Source organism: Ammospiza caudacuta, chromosome 3 (genome assembly GCF_027887145.1).
Source record: "Ammospiza caudacuta isolate bAmmCau1 chromosome 3, bAmmCau1.pri, whole genome shotgun sequence".
Taxonomy (NCBI): domain Eukaryota; kingdom Metazoa; phylum Chordata; class Aves; order Passeriformes; family Passerellidae; genus Ammospiza; species Ammospiza caudacuta.
The window spans coordinates 86,564,388-86,577,210 of record NC_080595.1 but is presented as its reverse complement, the minus strand read 5'-3'; the positions used below and the strand labels follow the sequence as shown (position 1 = coordinate 86,577,210).

Genomic DNA, 12,823 nt, shown 5'->3' with positions numbered 1-12,823 from the left:
AACCAAGCTACACGGAAATGTGGAATTAGCCCACTCTGAAACTATTTTTTTAGCATGAAAGGTACAAGTTCAATTAAAGATTTTGGATTTAGAGAAAACAGAAGAGTTTGTGATATTCATATCAAGACTGCCTACAAGAAGTCCAGTTCCTGTGTCTCCTTCCTGCAGCATTTCACAAAATGTGCTTTCTAGTCATTCACTAGTGGCATTTTGAAAATATCTTACTACAATTCAAGTTAGATGTAATCAGAATAGATTTTAGAGACTGTATCCCCAGTGGAACTTGCTCAGAGATTAGTTGTGTTTCCACTTATCTACCTCAGTTTACCTAAGTTTTCCAACTAGCTGACTCTTGAGATTCTCTGAACTTTGACTTTCTCAGTAAGGCTGACATCAAAACAAACACACTCATTGTTTCTGGGCATCTTTGGGAATTAAGTGCAGAAATAGGAGACTAAACCACTCTCGGAGACTGAGCCAAAAGAAGTCCACTGAAATAAACAAAACCTAGCAGATATTAGGTGATCTTGATAGGAAGCAATTGTCATTTCTATGATCCATTATTGGACATTTATGATTTTATTATTTCTTCATGGTGACCTGAGAGATTGAATAAATCATGATTGGTTGATCACAGTGTAAGCCTTGTGAGCTGCAAATACTGTATTGAATTGCAAAAATATTAAATACTGTTGGCCTGGTGTTTGGTTTTTGTTTTTTTGTTTTAATTCTGTGATGATTGCCAAGCATATAAGAAACATGAAATTATATGTAGGAGTCCCTTTAAGAATGGAAATGTCACCACATGCTAATTTCAGAACTAATTTCTGAGACAAACATTTAAGCAAAGGATATATTCTCCTTATATTCAGGCGAGATATTAAATAGCATGTAGATTAGGTGAGATTTATAGTGTCATTAAAAGATACTCTCCCGTTTGTTACAAGAAGCACTCAGTTTAATTACACAATTAAGTTTTAGATTGTTTTCATTATGCACAGAAAGCTTATTACAATTACAATTACAATATAACTGGTCACCTTTAGAAATGGTGTTAGATTCTAATTCATCTCCACACTGATGCAAAAAACTCACCATTCTCTAACACAAAGAAAGGTTCTGAGAACCATGCAGATTAATATTAAATACATTTTCAATAATTATTAATAATTCAACAATTCACATGACAGATGAAAATCAAACAATGCATTTATTAGAACTTTTAAAACAGTGAATATACCAATTTTCAAGGCTATTGAACTCAAACTTGTTTCTATATTCTGTATTTTTGACATGATTAATATAAAATTACCATTATTTCTGAAAATATAATGTATTCTTAAAATTACATTTACTTATATTAAAATAATAAATCTAAATATTTTTATATTACATATAATTCTTTATAAATGCAAATATTTAGATAAAAATCATGTCATGGGAATCTAAGCTTGTTATTATTTTCTAGAGAATCTTATAGACTGGAATAAGGAAGAAACCAAAAGAGAACTGGACAGGAACTTTTTCAAGAGCACATAGTGATAGAACAAGTGGGAATGGCTTTAAATTGAAAAAGTGCACGTTTAGATTACATAGAATTTGTTAGGAATAAATTCTGTACAGGAAGGTGGTGAGACACTGAACAGGTTGCGCAGAGATGTTGTGGATGCCCCGTCCCTGAAGGAGTCCAAGGCAGGTTGGACAGGGCTCTGATGAGCCTGGTGTTCTGGAAAGTGTCCCTGCCTACGGTGAGTGGGCCCATTTTGGAACCCTTCCAACTCAAACCATTCTGTGATTCTTTTAAATCTGTCAAGAATTTGCTGCGAAGAATTTACTGTCATGGAACTTCAAATTTGTAGAGTAATATTACCTTAGAATTTTACTGTCATGGAACTTCAAATTTATAGAGCAACATTACCTTAGAACTTTGATGGTGGATTTTATGGTTTTAATTTTGGTGTTCCCTGTCATTCTCCACCCACCATTTATAAGAATCAGGCAGAAGAAAATCCCAGTAAAAGTGCCACTGATTCACAACTGAATTGTGTACTCAGAAATGACTTTTGATGATATTTCTGATTAATTCCCTTCTCAACTGTGAAATCCCAGAATTTACAGATCACCAGAGAAGAAAAATATTTATTATTATGTAATAACAAACTGCATCAGAATGACATTGTTGTCTTTGCTGAAGTAAGCCAGTAGTGGTCTACTGGTTCTACTAAATCAAGCAGTGTCAGCTTGATTACTGTGTTTACCACTGAGAATCTGCCTCAGATTTATGAAAATATGCTTGGGACATGTAGGAAACAAATAGGAAATGTAGGAAAACATGTAGGAAACGCTTAACATTGAAGTCACTGTTGATTCTTGCTTTTCCTTATGGAAAAATGAGTTGCTGCAAAACAATGAAGGTATTCCTCAGACACAGAGAGGAGGAAGCACAATCTCTTTCTGACATAAGCAAAGGCTAAAGAACACAATTTGAATTTTCCCTGCTAGAAGATAACCATTTCTTAGTTGCTACACGTAGATTTTTTTCCTCCTGCATCCATTTTGCTCACTGCTTTTTCCTACAACCAGTTTAAGCCATTTTCTGTCTGTTCAGCAAAGAGGGCAGCAAGTCTTTTCTTGTGTCAGATTTACTTGAGCCATGGGTTCATATCACAGAGAGAATGCCATGGCCAAAAGTTGGCATCCACCACTGCATTATCTGTCTTGCCAAGAAATAGCTGAACCTACAGGTTCACCTCAGTCTTCCTACAGGAACACAATTCCCTGTGGAGTAAAGTTCACTTGTACATGTAATCCCAAATGTACATGTAATCCTAATATTTGAATCCTAAAATCCCACATTAATGTAATCCTAATATTTGAATGCTGGTTTAATGCTTTATCTCAGTGATGTTGAAAGTTTCTGAAAAGACAGTCTGTCCAGTGAGTGTTCTTCTAAGCAAACCATTTTTGCTGTTAGCTGCTATAATGTCATAAGCATTAAAAATTAAAAATTACAAATAGATCAGATAGTTATTTCAATAGATGACCTAAAAGGAAAAGTTTCAAGTTGAGCAGTATCTTAAGCATTAAAAACATGGATGTATTAAACCCAGGTATTATTTTCTAAAGCACTGAGCTAGTCCCACTTCTACTGAAATAAATAGAAACTTTCTTTAAAATTCAGTGAAAATATAATGAGCCATCATTTGAGTCCTTTGAAAAATCTTACTTTTAGTGCCAGAGTGTCTCTTGTATACATATATGCTGAACCACAAATATACATAAATGTTTTAAAACAACAACTATAACCTTCTTGAAATCATCAGATTACAGTTCCATCTTTTATAAGAGAATGTACTTTTCATAATACCAACAAGGTATGCAAAAAAGAGTCATTTTAGGATATTAAGATGTAATTCCTTTGGCAGCAGGAACAGCAGATCTTGAAGGAATATACAAGATTTTAAATCAGATCTCATTTGTTTAGATGAAGTGGTTTTATTTGTATTTGTCCATAATTATCAAAGTTCTGTAACATTTTAATTGTGACATGATGAATTCCTTAAAGGTATGGGCAAATAATTGGATCTGCCGTGGTTTTTAAGTGAAGATTATATTCATTTGATCACTCTCACTGAAATTATTCCACTGATTCTTTTTTACTGATATAAGGAACAGGAATACACCTGAGCTTTGGGAGTCTCTTTTAGATGAAATTTCTGAAAACTCTCATGCCTTTGGTGAATGATGGATTTCATTGTTGCTTCATTTTCTCATGTATAATGTGAATTCGGAGTAACAATGCTTTTGGTGTACTTTATAAACTTATGTTCTGAAAGTTTTGTTTTTAAAAAAAAAGACTATATATAGAATATTTTATGCTAAAAACCCAATTTTTTAGATATGAGAAAGCCAAAGCATCTACATTTTTAATTCAGTGATTCTGCTATTTCAAGGGTTTTAAAAACATTTCAGTTTAGCACTATTCATTCTATGCAGAAAGACTCTTGGAGGTTTTGCAGGCTGTGTTCAGAATTAAGGGGTTTAATTTTGCCTTCTAATACTCTTTCTATGTGTGGGCTGATATATATTTCCCAGTACAACCATAATAACTCTAGTTGCTCTTATCTTTATTTTCATACCCTGCTTGGATTTTTTTAATGCTAAAAGGGAAATTTTCAAAAATACTTTTTTTGACATATCTGGTCCCATATTAAAGCTTTTGCCAAACTCTATATTTTTGTAAATACTTGGGATGCATTAAGACACCTTACTCCTGTCACTCCTCTATGATTCAGAAGCTTTTAAAAAGCTGCCATATAAAGTCTTAATGCAAGAATCTGTGTTCCAAATAATTTTTTCCCTCCCTGTCACTATATCTTAAATGCTGGTGTATATTATGTGTATTTCTAATGCAGAATAAAATAACACATCATTTAGGTCCTTCTCTCTTTCATGCATTTGAGTTCCTATGACAAGTCCTACAAAGTTCCTTTCAGTTCCTTGGCAGAAAGATGAAGAAAAATATTAAATGTAAGGTGGTGATAGATTTGGTCTTAGAAGTAAAAAGAAACAAATAAAAGTGATATTTGGAGGATGCTAAAATTTTATCAGTTCAAATTGGCAATGCTGGAGTCTTCTACTCCAAAAATAAATTCCTTGGCTTCATAGTATAATTTAATTTTAATGTAAATACTTTTTCTAAGGAAAGGCAAATTTTCAGAAAGATTTTAGCATTTTTTACATTGATGGCATATTATTTCCAGAAGCATAGCACATACTTTAAGTTAAAGTAAGTGAATACAGCATGCAGTAGATGCACTGCATAGATATGGCTATTGCCTAAATGCTGTCCTGTCTGGTTAGAATTTAGTTTTAGAAAATGTGTGTTAAATTCTATATCATGAGTATAGTGAGAAATACTGTCTGTGATCCCATTTACATGTAATAAACCCTTACAGCTCATCTTAGAGCATATGGATATCTTTATCTATAAAGTAGTTAACAGCATAGCAGGGAAAATGTATAGTTCAAGCAGGAAAGTGTAATGGTGCTGCCAACTTTCCAATTGCTTTATGGAAAATAAACAAGCAAAATAATGTACATGCCCAATTTGTATTCATTTAGACTAGAAGGTAGGTATTATTTTTGCATTTTGGCTGATTAAAAACACTAAAATTCCTGCTCATTCAACATGGCTGAGTCCAAAATTAATGAATACATTGCATATCAGTGCCATAGTTAAAGCAAAATGAGGGCTTCCTTCATGCAAGAAAATAATTAACTGCAATGTAGCCAATCACCAGCTGAATTTTTGAAACTGTAAATCTGATGAGACTTTTGGACCAACAGCATTAGAGTTGTAAAAGTAATATCCTTTGAAATGAATATACACTGTGTCATTTTTCTGTGTTACACTTAGATGAGCAGCATCACTGAGTCTCACTAGATCCTTAGAAAACTTACTGCCATGAACTTAGAAAAATGAGTACTGACTGAAAAGGTTGGTGCCCTGATTCTTAAAAAATTATGTGAAATGGTATTTTTTGTTAAGAATCTTTGTTGATGATCTCAGAATATGCTATCTCAACTGAAAGTTATTGTTATTAATCTTGATTTTAAATAATTTTACTGAAAAACAAAAGCATTCTTGGACAGAATACAATCCCCCATCATTAAGTAACACTAAGGACTCTGTGTCTTCAAAAAAGAATCCAGAGATACTACACTGGATGCCTGTGGCAGAACATGGGCAAATCCAAGTCCTCCATCCAAAGCACTGCAATAAACTCATATTCCAGCAAAAGTCTATTGCCAAAAAGTCTATTGCATGTCATGGTTTATTTGGAAGCTTTTGGACTTCCCAGTCCCAGAAGAAACCAAATATACTTATGGCTTTACCCTACATGGGAGACCAACAAGTGTGGAGAAATCAGAAGGCCTCTCTGTGATCCAGGGGGCCTTCATGCTGCCTTCTGCCATCGCACTTCAGCTGAAAGGGGACAAGGACACCAACACAAAGAAGGAAGCTGAAGAAGAGAAAGGTTCCTCTTTATTCCTGCCTTTTCTTCCCCTGACTTCTGTGTCTGGGCTGCAGCGGTGCTTGCTTGCACCCAGTCTTTGTGCTTCAGCCTCATCACAGCCTGGTGACTCCCCATGAAGAGATTCCTCTTTCTGTTTGTCCCTCAGGCTTTGTCTCTCACACATACCTGAGGTATATTGGTGCTCTCCTCTCTGAGTGGAAATAAATCCCTCTTGTAATCTTTTCCCATGCATTCACTTTGCAGTTAGAGTGTTTACTCACTTCTTGTATTGGGTCCCTGACACCCATAAACCAAGTTCAAAGCCCATCTTTTTGTGTTAGCTGATCTATTTACAAACACATTCTCTCCCATGAGGGAAAGAGTCATAGTAACTCATAAACATAAAAGCTGGTTTTGGAATTAATTGGCTTGTCATTGTTTATATTTGTAACATCTTTTACTGTTAGACAGCATCCTATGTCAGTCTTTTAGAGTGCTGAAACAAACTGTCCCATGTCCTTGCCCATTTGTAAAAACTGGTGAAAAGGACCTCTGACATCATCAAGTCCAACCAGACTGATCACCACCTTGTTAACTAGACCATGGACAACACAGACCGCATAGACCAAGTGCTATGCCTGGATGCTTCTTGACCACCAAGCATAGTTCAAAGCTGAATTATTTCAGGGAAATCTGTCTGTAGGAATGAAAATGAGTGTATATGTGCGGTCATTGTAACTATTAAGCCCTCTCAGTGTCTTGGAGGACAAATGACAGAGCCAGAGATAGATAAGAGTCACGCTTCTGATCAGCAGCAGGCAGGCTGTCTGAGGAATTCTGCCATAAATGAGTCAGATACAGTTTCTTTTGGTATTTGAACAGTGGTGTTATCAACTTAATGATCTTTTTATGAGTTAAAAGAATATACATTGAGATGCTGATACCTGAACATTACACAGGTAAAAGTTTGTTATTGTCTTTTATTAAAATATAATATTCTGTGTATCTTTACATTGCTCAGAAAATATCATAGATTGATCTAGGTCATATACTACAATTTTCTTATCTACTGCACTGTGAGGCCTTTTCTTCTCTCTGTTGTTTAAACTTTTTAGACTTAGCAAGCTGGCTGATATTCAGTGCTGCTTTTTCTTTCCCAAATTCACTTAAAGATACCTGAACCTAGACCTCTTGTGTTAAATTTCCACAATTGTTGTAAACAATCTTTGTAGATAGCCAAGGGTGATCACAATTGCAAGTGTATGGGAAGCTTATTCCAAAGGCAAAAATGGAAAGGAATAAGGCTCTGTCCTAGAGTCAATGAGTCAAGATAAGGTTCTTACCATAGAGCTTTCTGAGAATCTGTTCAAAGTCACTGAGGAGATGCCAGAAGCAGGATTTTAAATTTGTATGGCAAAATACAAACTAATTCTGTTGTAAAGAAAACCCTGTGAGTTTTGTAAGTACAAAACACGTATATATTTTCAATAATGGTGAAAATGAAGCATATTATGTTTTTCTCCAGTATTTGTGAATAATTTCAAAATTGGTTCCATTATTTCCCAATAGTGAATATTTTTAAAGTACTCCAAGATCATTATTTGTGCACAGTTCATTTTAGTATTCACCATTTGTGGCTGAGCAATTTGATGCTTACCCATTAGGGGAATCTAATTTTATTAGTTTTAAAAATTGCTTTGCTCAGCCAGAGCTCAGCTAGTATGACCTTTTTAATTGGAGAATAATGGAGAATAAGTTATGGCTGGTGCTTAATGCCATAAATGAATAAATGTAATAATGAATAAAATGTAAGGATATGTAAATGTCATTCTAATTGAAAATCAATCACTGAAATATTTTTAAATGCCAAATAATACAATCTTTGAACACCAATGAGCAAATTAATTTATTCAGAAATATTATACATCTCCATTATTGTGGAGATGATTATAATACTAATCTGCACTTATAAACTGATATTACTCCTAGCCCTTTCAAAATCCTTTTTAAAATGTCATAACTGTAACTCAAAAATGCTTGTTTTAATATAACGAACTTTTTTTATTAATACTGGAGTGAGGAAACCTTTACAATCATCCAGAAGTTTTAGACTATACTAAAAATTCTTAGAAAATCAATTCAAATGGCAGTTTGCATTTTAAGCAAGTTTTATTAATGCTTTCAGTCTCCCCTAGGGAATTCTTGCATGTAAAAGGATGTCGGGGTTTTTTTGGGGTTTTTTTGTTGTTTTTTTTTTAATTAAAAGAAACTATCCAGATACAAAACTTCTGTGTAAACAAATGTCTAAGCATGAGGCAGCATTGAGATTTATGATATATCAATGACAATGAAGTAATGCTTCTTTGGAAGAAACAAAAAAAAAAAAAATCCAAATTTCATAAGGCACAAGGGTATAACCTTAAAAATGATCTTTCCTATCAAGAAAAGTCTTGATACAGGATCTGATCTCTACTTCTGCTGAAGGCAATGGGCTTTTTGCTATTATGGCTGTCAACAGTGAATGTCATCAGGCTGCTCCATGTTACAGCAAATCTCACTCATGTCTTTCCAGAATCTGTCACATACCTAAGTTAGTTTGCCTTAAAATGCCTGGAATGAGTTAACTGACTTTTTACTGTAAAGCTTATTCACAAATTTCACCAGAACGTCTGAGTTTTGTTAATAAAACAAAATTTTTTCCTTTCTAATCTGAAAGTTTCTAATGGAATTGGTGAATAGATAGCAGTGTCTGGCAGGTATCAGTGCTAACCAAGATGTGATAGCTATTAGGTCTTACTATGAAATTACATTAACTAACTTTAGCATAGGGCTGTGCCAGCATGTCACCAGACCCAAATTAAAGTGTTGTAAAACAGAAAGATTCTCTACAAAGTTTAAATCAGACGGAGAGGTCAAGCAGGCAGAGCACTTTTCTATAATTAGATAGCAATGACTAAACATTTAGGCACTGTTGCCTGCACATTTGCTGGAAGTGACATCAGAAGTCATTAATGGTTCAGGTCTAAGCAGTTTAGAGTAGTCAGATCTGGTTTTGTGTGTTCTGTGTTGCATTTTGCAAGGGTTGGTTTTCAAGAATATATTCATTTTGTGGAAGAGTGACTTGAATATAAAAAACCTGCAGTTAATGTCTAGCTGGCAGATGGGACACTGATTTACAGTCAGAAGTTTTGACCATTTTCAAACATAGTAATATAAAGATGTACCAGTGCTGTCAGCTGAGTGTCTTACCAGCCAAAAATACCTGCATAAAATATTATCTGAATATGATAATTTACAGTGATGGTTGTCCTCTCAAAGATCATACCTTTTTTTTTCAGTCTAAAACATATATGTGCAGTTGGCAAGGGGATACCCTGTGTTTCACAGTCGACTTTGCTCTAGGATTTACCTGTTTTGACAGTAAAACAAAGGTAAGAGTAAAAGAAAAGGAAAATATAACAATGAATTGTTTTATAGTTATTGAAGTTATCATCTATTGCATTTTCTTTATGTTTATGTCCTGTATTTATTCTTCCAATATACTGTACTATTTATTTATTTACCCCTACTGAAATGTAGTCAGTTTGGGACTTCAAAGGGGTGATTTTAGTTGTATAGCATGTAAAGATTCATTTTGAAGAAAGAAATAAAAAAAGTATCTTCCTTTTCAAGTAACAAAAGAAAAGGAAAATTATATTTAGCAGAGAACTTGGTTTATTGAAGAAACTTAAAGATTTATAAAAGATTACAAGTCATGAAAAAAATGAAATGTTGCCTGATTCTATTTGTTTTGAAGCTACAAACATAAAATAGGATTAATTATTCTTCCAGCATAAGAAATTTAGGTCATGTCTAAAATAAACAGAATAAGGGCAAATGTTTTTCAAAGTGAAAATCTAAAAGATTACATGCACTTGTCTTACAAAAGAGTGGCTATACAGAAAGTGCCTACAGAGAATGGCCAATGTACGTGCCATCTTCCAAGACCTGTCTATAATGCTACTTTTTTCTGTATAACTTAGTGGTACTTTAATGTATATTATTCTTAGTGGATTTTAACATTTTTTGAAGAAAACAAATATACAAAAAATGTTTCTGCATTAATAGAACTGTTCAGTAGAAACTTGGTCTTCTCAAATATTTTTTAAAAATTCAGTCAATCATTCTGAGAAAAGAGGGAACACACTGCATTTTGAAATACTGATGTAGGATCTAGTTTTTGCATGTTGGTATTTTGTGGGTTTGGGATGAAAAATGCCCCCAAATTTCAAATCTATCAAAATCTTACTGAGAGAAATAATGACCAAAATTGCATGAAAATTTAGACTATTTAAGTGTGCATCCCATGCAGCAGGATAAAATTTCAGAACATAGTATACACTTTTCTCCCTCAGGTGATACTGCATTCTGGAATCCTGCTCTTGCACAATTGCATTTTGCATGTAACCACAAATTAACTGTGAGAAGTAAGCTCTCTAATGTATAGAAGGGGTTTCTTTTAAATGTGAAGAATGATTGCACGTACTCTCACCTTTAAAATTATAACCTTACTCTATTAATAGGACTTTGTGTCACAGTACCTACCTTCATTATTGATGATGAGGAAGATTTAGATGAATTATTGTTGCTTACCTAAGGAGAAACAGAGAATACCAGCAGATAGACCAATTCCATTGCTAAACAGTAAAAATTCTGGAGAGCTCAAGTACATTTATTCTTTGTCTGTGTGAGAAATGGAGATGTTCTCTGCATCCTCAAGCCTGAGAGGCAGTAATGGGTGACTTCTGCAGTTCATCTTGCTTCCCATAATTGCCAGCTGAAGTTGACTGTGTTTTCCTATATGCATAGCTATTTTAGAATATTTCCTACCAATGCAAAAAGATTCTTAAAGTGGTCAGGCAATTAACAGTTCATTAGGGACACAGAAATTTTACTGAAGAATCTCTCTTTTTCTTGAATTTAATGAAAAAATAAGGTCTTCTATTGAGTTAAAGAATGCTCTTACACCCCAGCTGATGTTCAAAGAGGATTATTAAAATAAAGGCTAGTCCCCTGTCTGCTCTATGATTCTAAATCTGGATCTCAAATTTTGGGCAACCAGCTCATGTAGTCATTGAAAAGCAGTCTTTTTTACACTTTGAAAAACAATTTTAAAAGGGCCTTATTTTTACAAATTCTGAAACAAAAAGGACAACAATTTTTTGCTTTGGAGTGTGGGGGGTTGACCCTGGCTTCGTCATGACTCAGGCAAATGAGAGGAAATACAATTAAAGGCTTGTGGGTCCAGATGAAGGCAGGGAGAGGTCACTCACCAGTGACCATCGTGGGCAAAACAGACTCCCCTTGGGCAAATCAGTTTAATTTATTGCCAGTCAAATCAGAGTATGATAATGAGAAATAAAAAACAGATCTTAAAACACCTTCCCCCCACACTTCTTTGCTTCCCAAATTTCTTTATCTCCTCCTCTCCAGCAGCACAGATGGGTTGGAAATGGGGGCTGTAGTCACTTCGCCCCATGTTGTCTCTGTCCTTCGTTTCTCCTCAGGAGGAGAACTTCTCACACTCTTCTCCTGCTCCAGCATGGAGTCCCCTCTACAGGGGATGCCCCTCCAGAATCCAGCATGAGTCCTTCCCATGGGCTGCAGCTCTTCATGAACTGCTCCAGTGTGGCTCCTTCAGGAACAGCACCTCCTCTGCAGGGCTTAGTCTCTCCCATATTCTCATTCATTTCTTCAGAACAAGAAAAATACCTTTAAAGAACTTTTCTAGAAGAGTTTCTTTTCCTGCATGTTCTATTCCAGGCTCTTGATGGGCTTAATTCATTCAGCTTTTATCTTTTTTGGGCTCATCACTGAACTACTTCTGTAGCCTGCATCCGCTTTTTATCTCATTGCAGAGATTCTTTTTATCTTGTCAGCTTGGTAGGTTCACCTTCCCCATCCTGTGCCTCCAGCCACACCTCCAATATGAAGGGATCCCAAAGTGTGCGTTTATTTTCTGCCATCTTCCAGCTCTCTGCTTCTCTTCTTCCCCACTTGGTATCAACTGTTGAGGGAGATGATGACTTCAGCAATGCTTATTATTACTAAATTGTTCCTAAGTTCTTGATTTGTCTCCACCTTAGCAGTTATTACATAGCAAACATTCATTTATCCTGTTTAGAGCCAAACTTATTTAAGCTTTTAGCACTTTTCAGGTGCTATAATTAGGCCCTCTGGACCCAGTTAAAGTCTGTTCATGAATGTAAAGTTTAAGCACCATCACAGTGCTGTAGCATACTTCAGTTTTTCTTCATCTGTTATATCTCTCTAAGAACTTAATGACACTTATGTCTGCAAGGAACCAGGAGATAGGTTTTTTTATAGGACATTGCATTTTAAACTGTGAATAGGGTTCTAAAGCCCACTGGTAGCCCTGGTCTACTTAACAAAAATATTTTGAGAAGAGGCATGTTGGAAAATGGAACAGAGCAAACTTTTTTCCATGTATGCTTTTGAAATAAGCTCCCAAGTATTTAAATTGTGTTTCTTCAGCAGTGTCCGGGAACTGAAGCACACTTCAACATGTGCAGAGAATTTTCATTGAGATCATAAGTATTAAAGGAAACATCAACAGAAAGTCCAGGTGCAAGTTGGTTAGCTTGTGGGGTTTTCTTTAATTATGCATTTTCAGGTGATGAATAGAAAACACTCACATAAAATAACCTTGATTTCAAAAATAATTTCCCAATTTTTGTTTTTACAAAATATCTCCATAAATATTAAAGCATATCTGTCAATCTAGAGTTTGCCAGCACTACTAA

At 34.8% G+C, this 12,823-nt stretch overlaps 1 protein-coding gene across 1 annotated transcript in view; it reads left to right on the top strand.

Annotated features, from left to right (window-relative positions):
* The window catches only part of SNTG2 (syntrophin gamma 2), a 119,036-nt gene that overhangs the window by 98,060 nt on the left and 8,153 nt on the right, over positions 1-12,823 (top strand). The window contains exon 14 of the mRNA XM_058802349.1: positions 9,359-9,451. Coding sequence (XP_058658332.1) covers positions 9,359-9,451 — 93 coding nt within the window. The remainder of the gene's footprint in view (positions 1-9,358; positions 9,452-12,823) is intronic.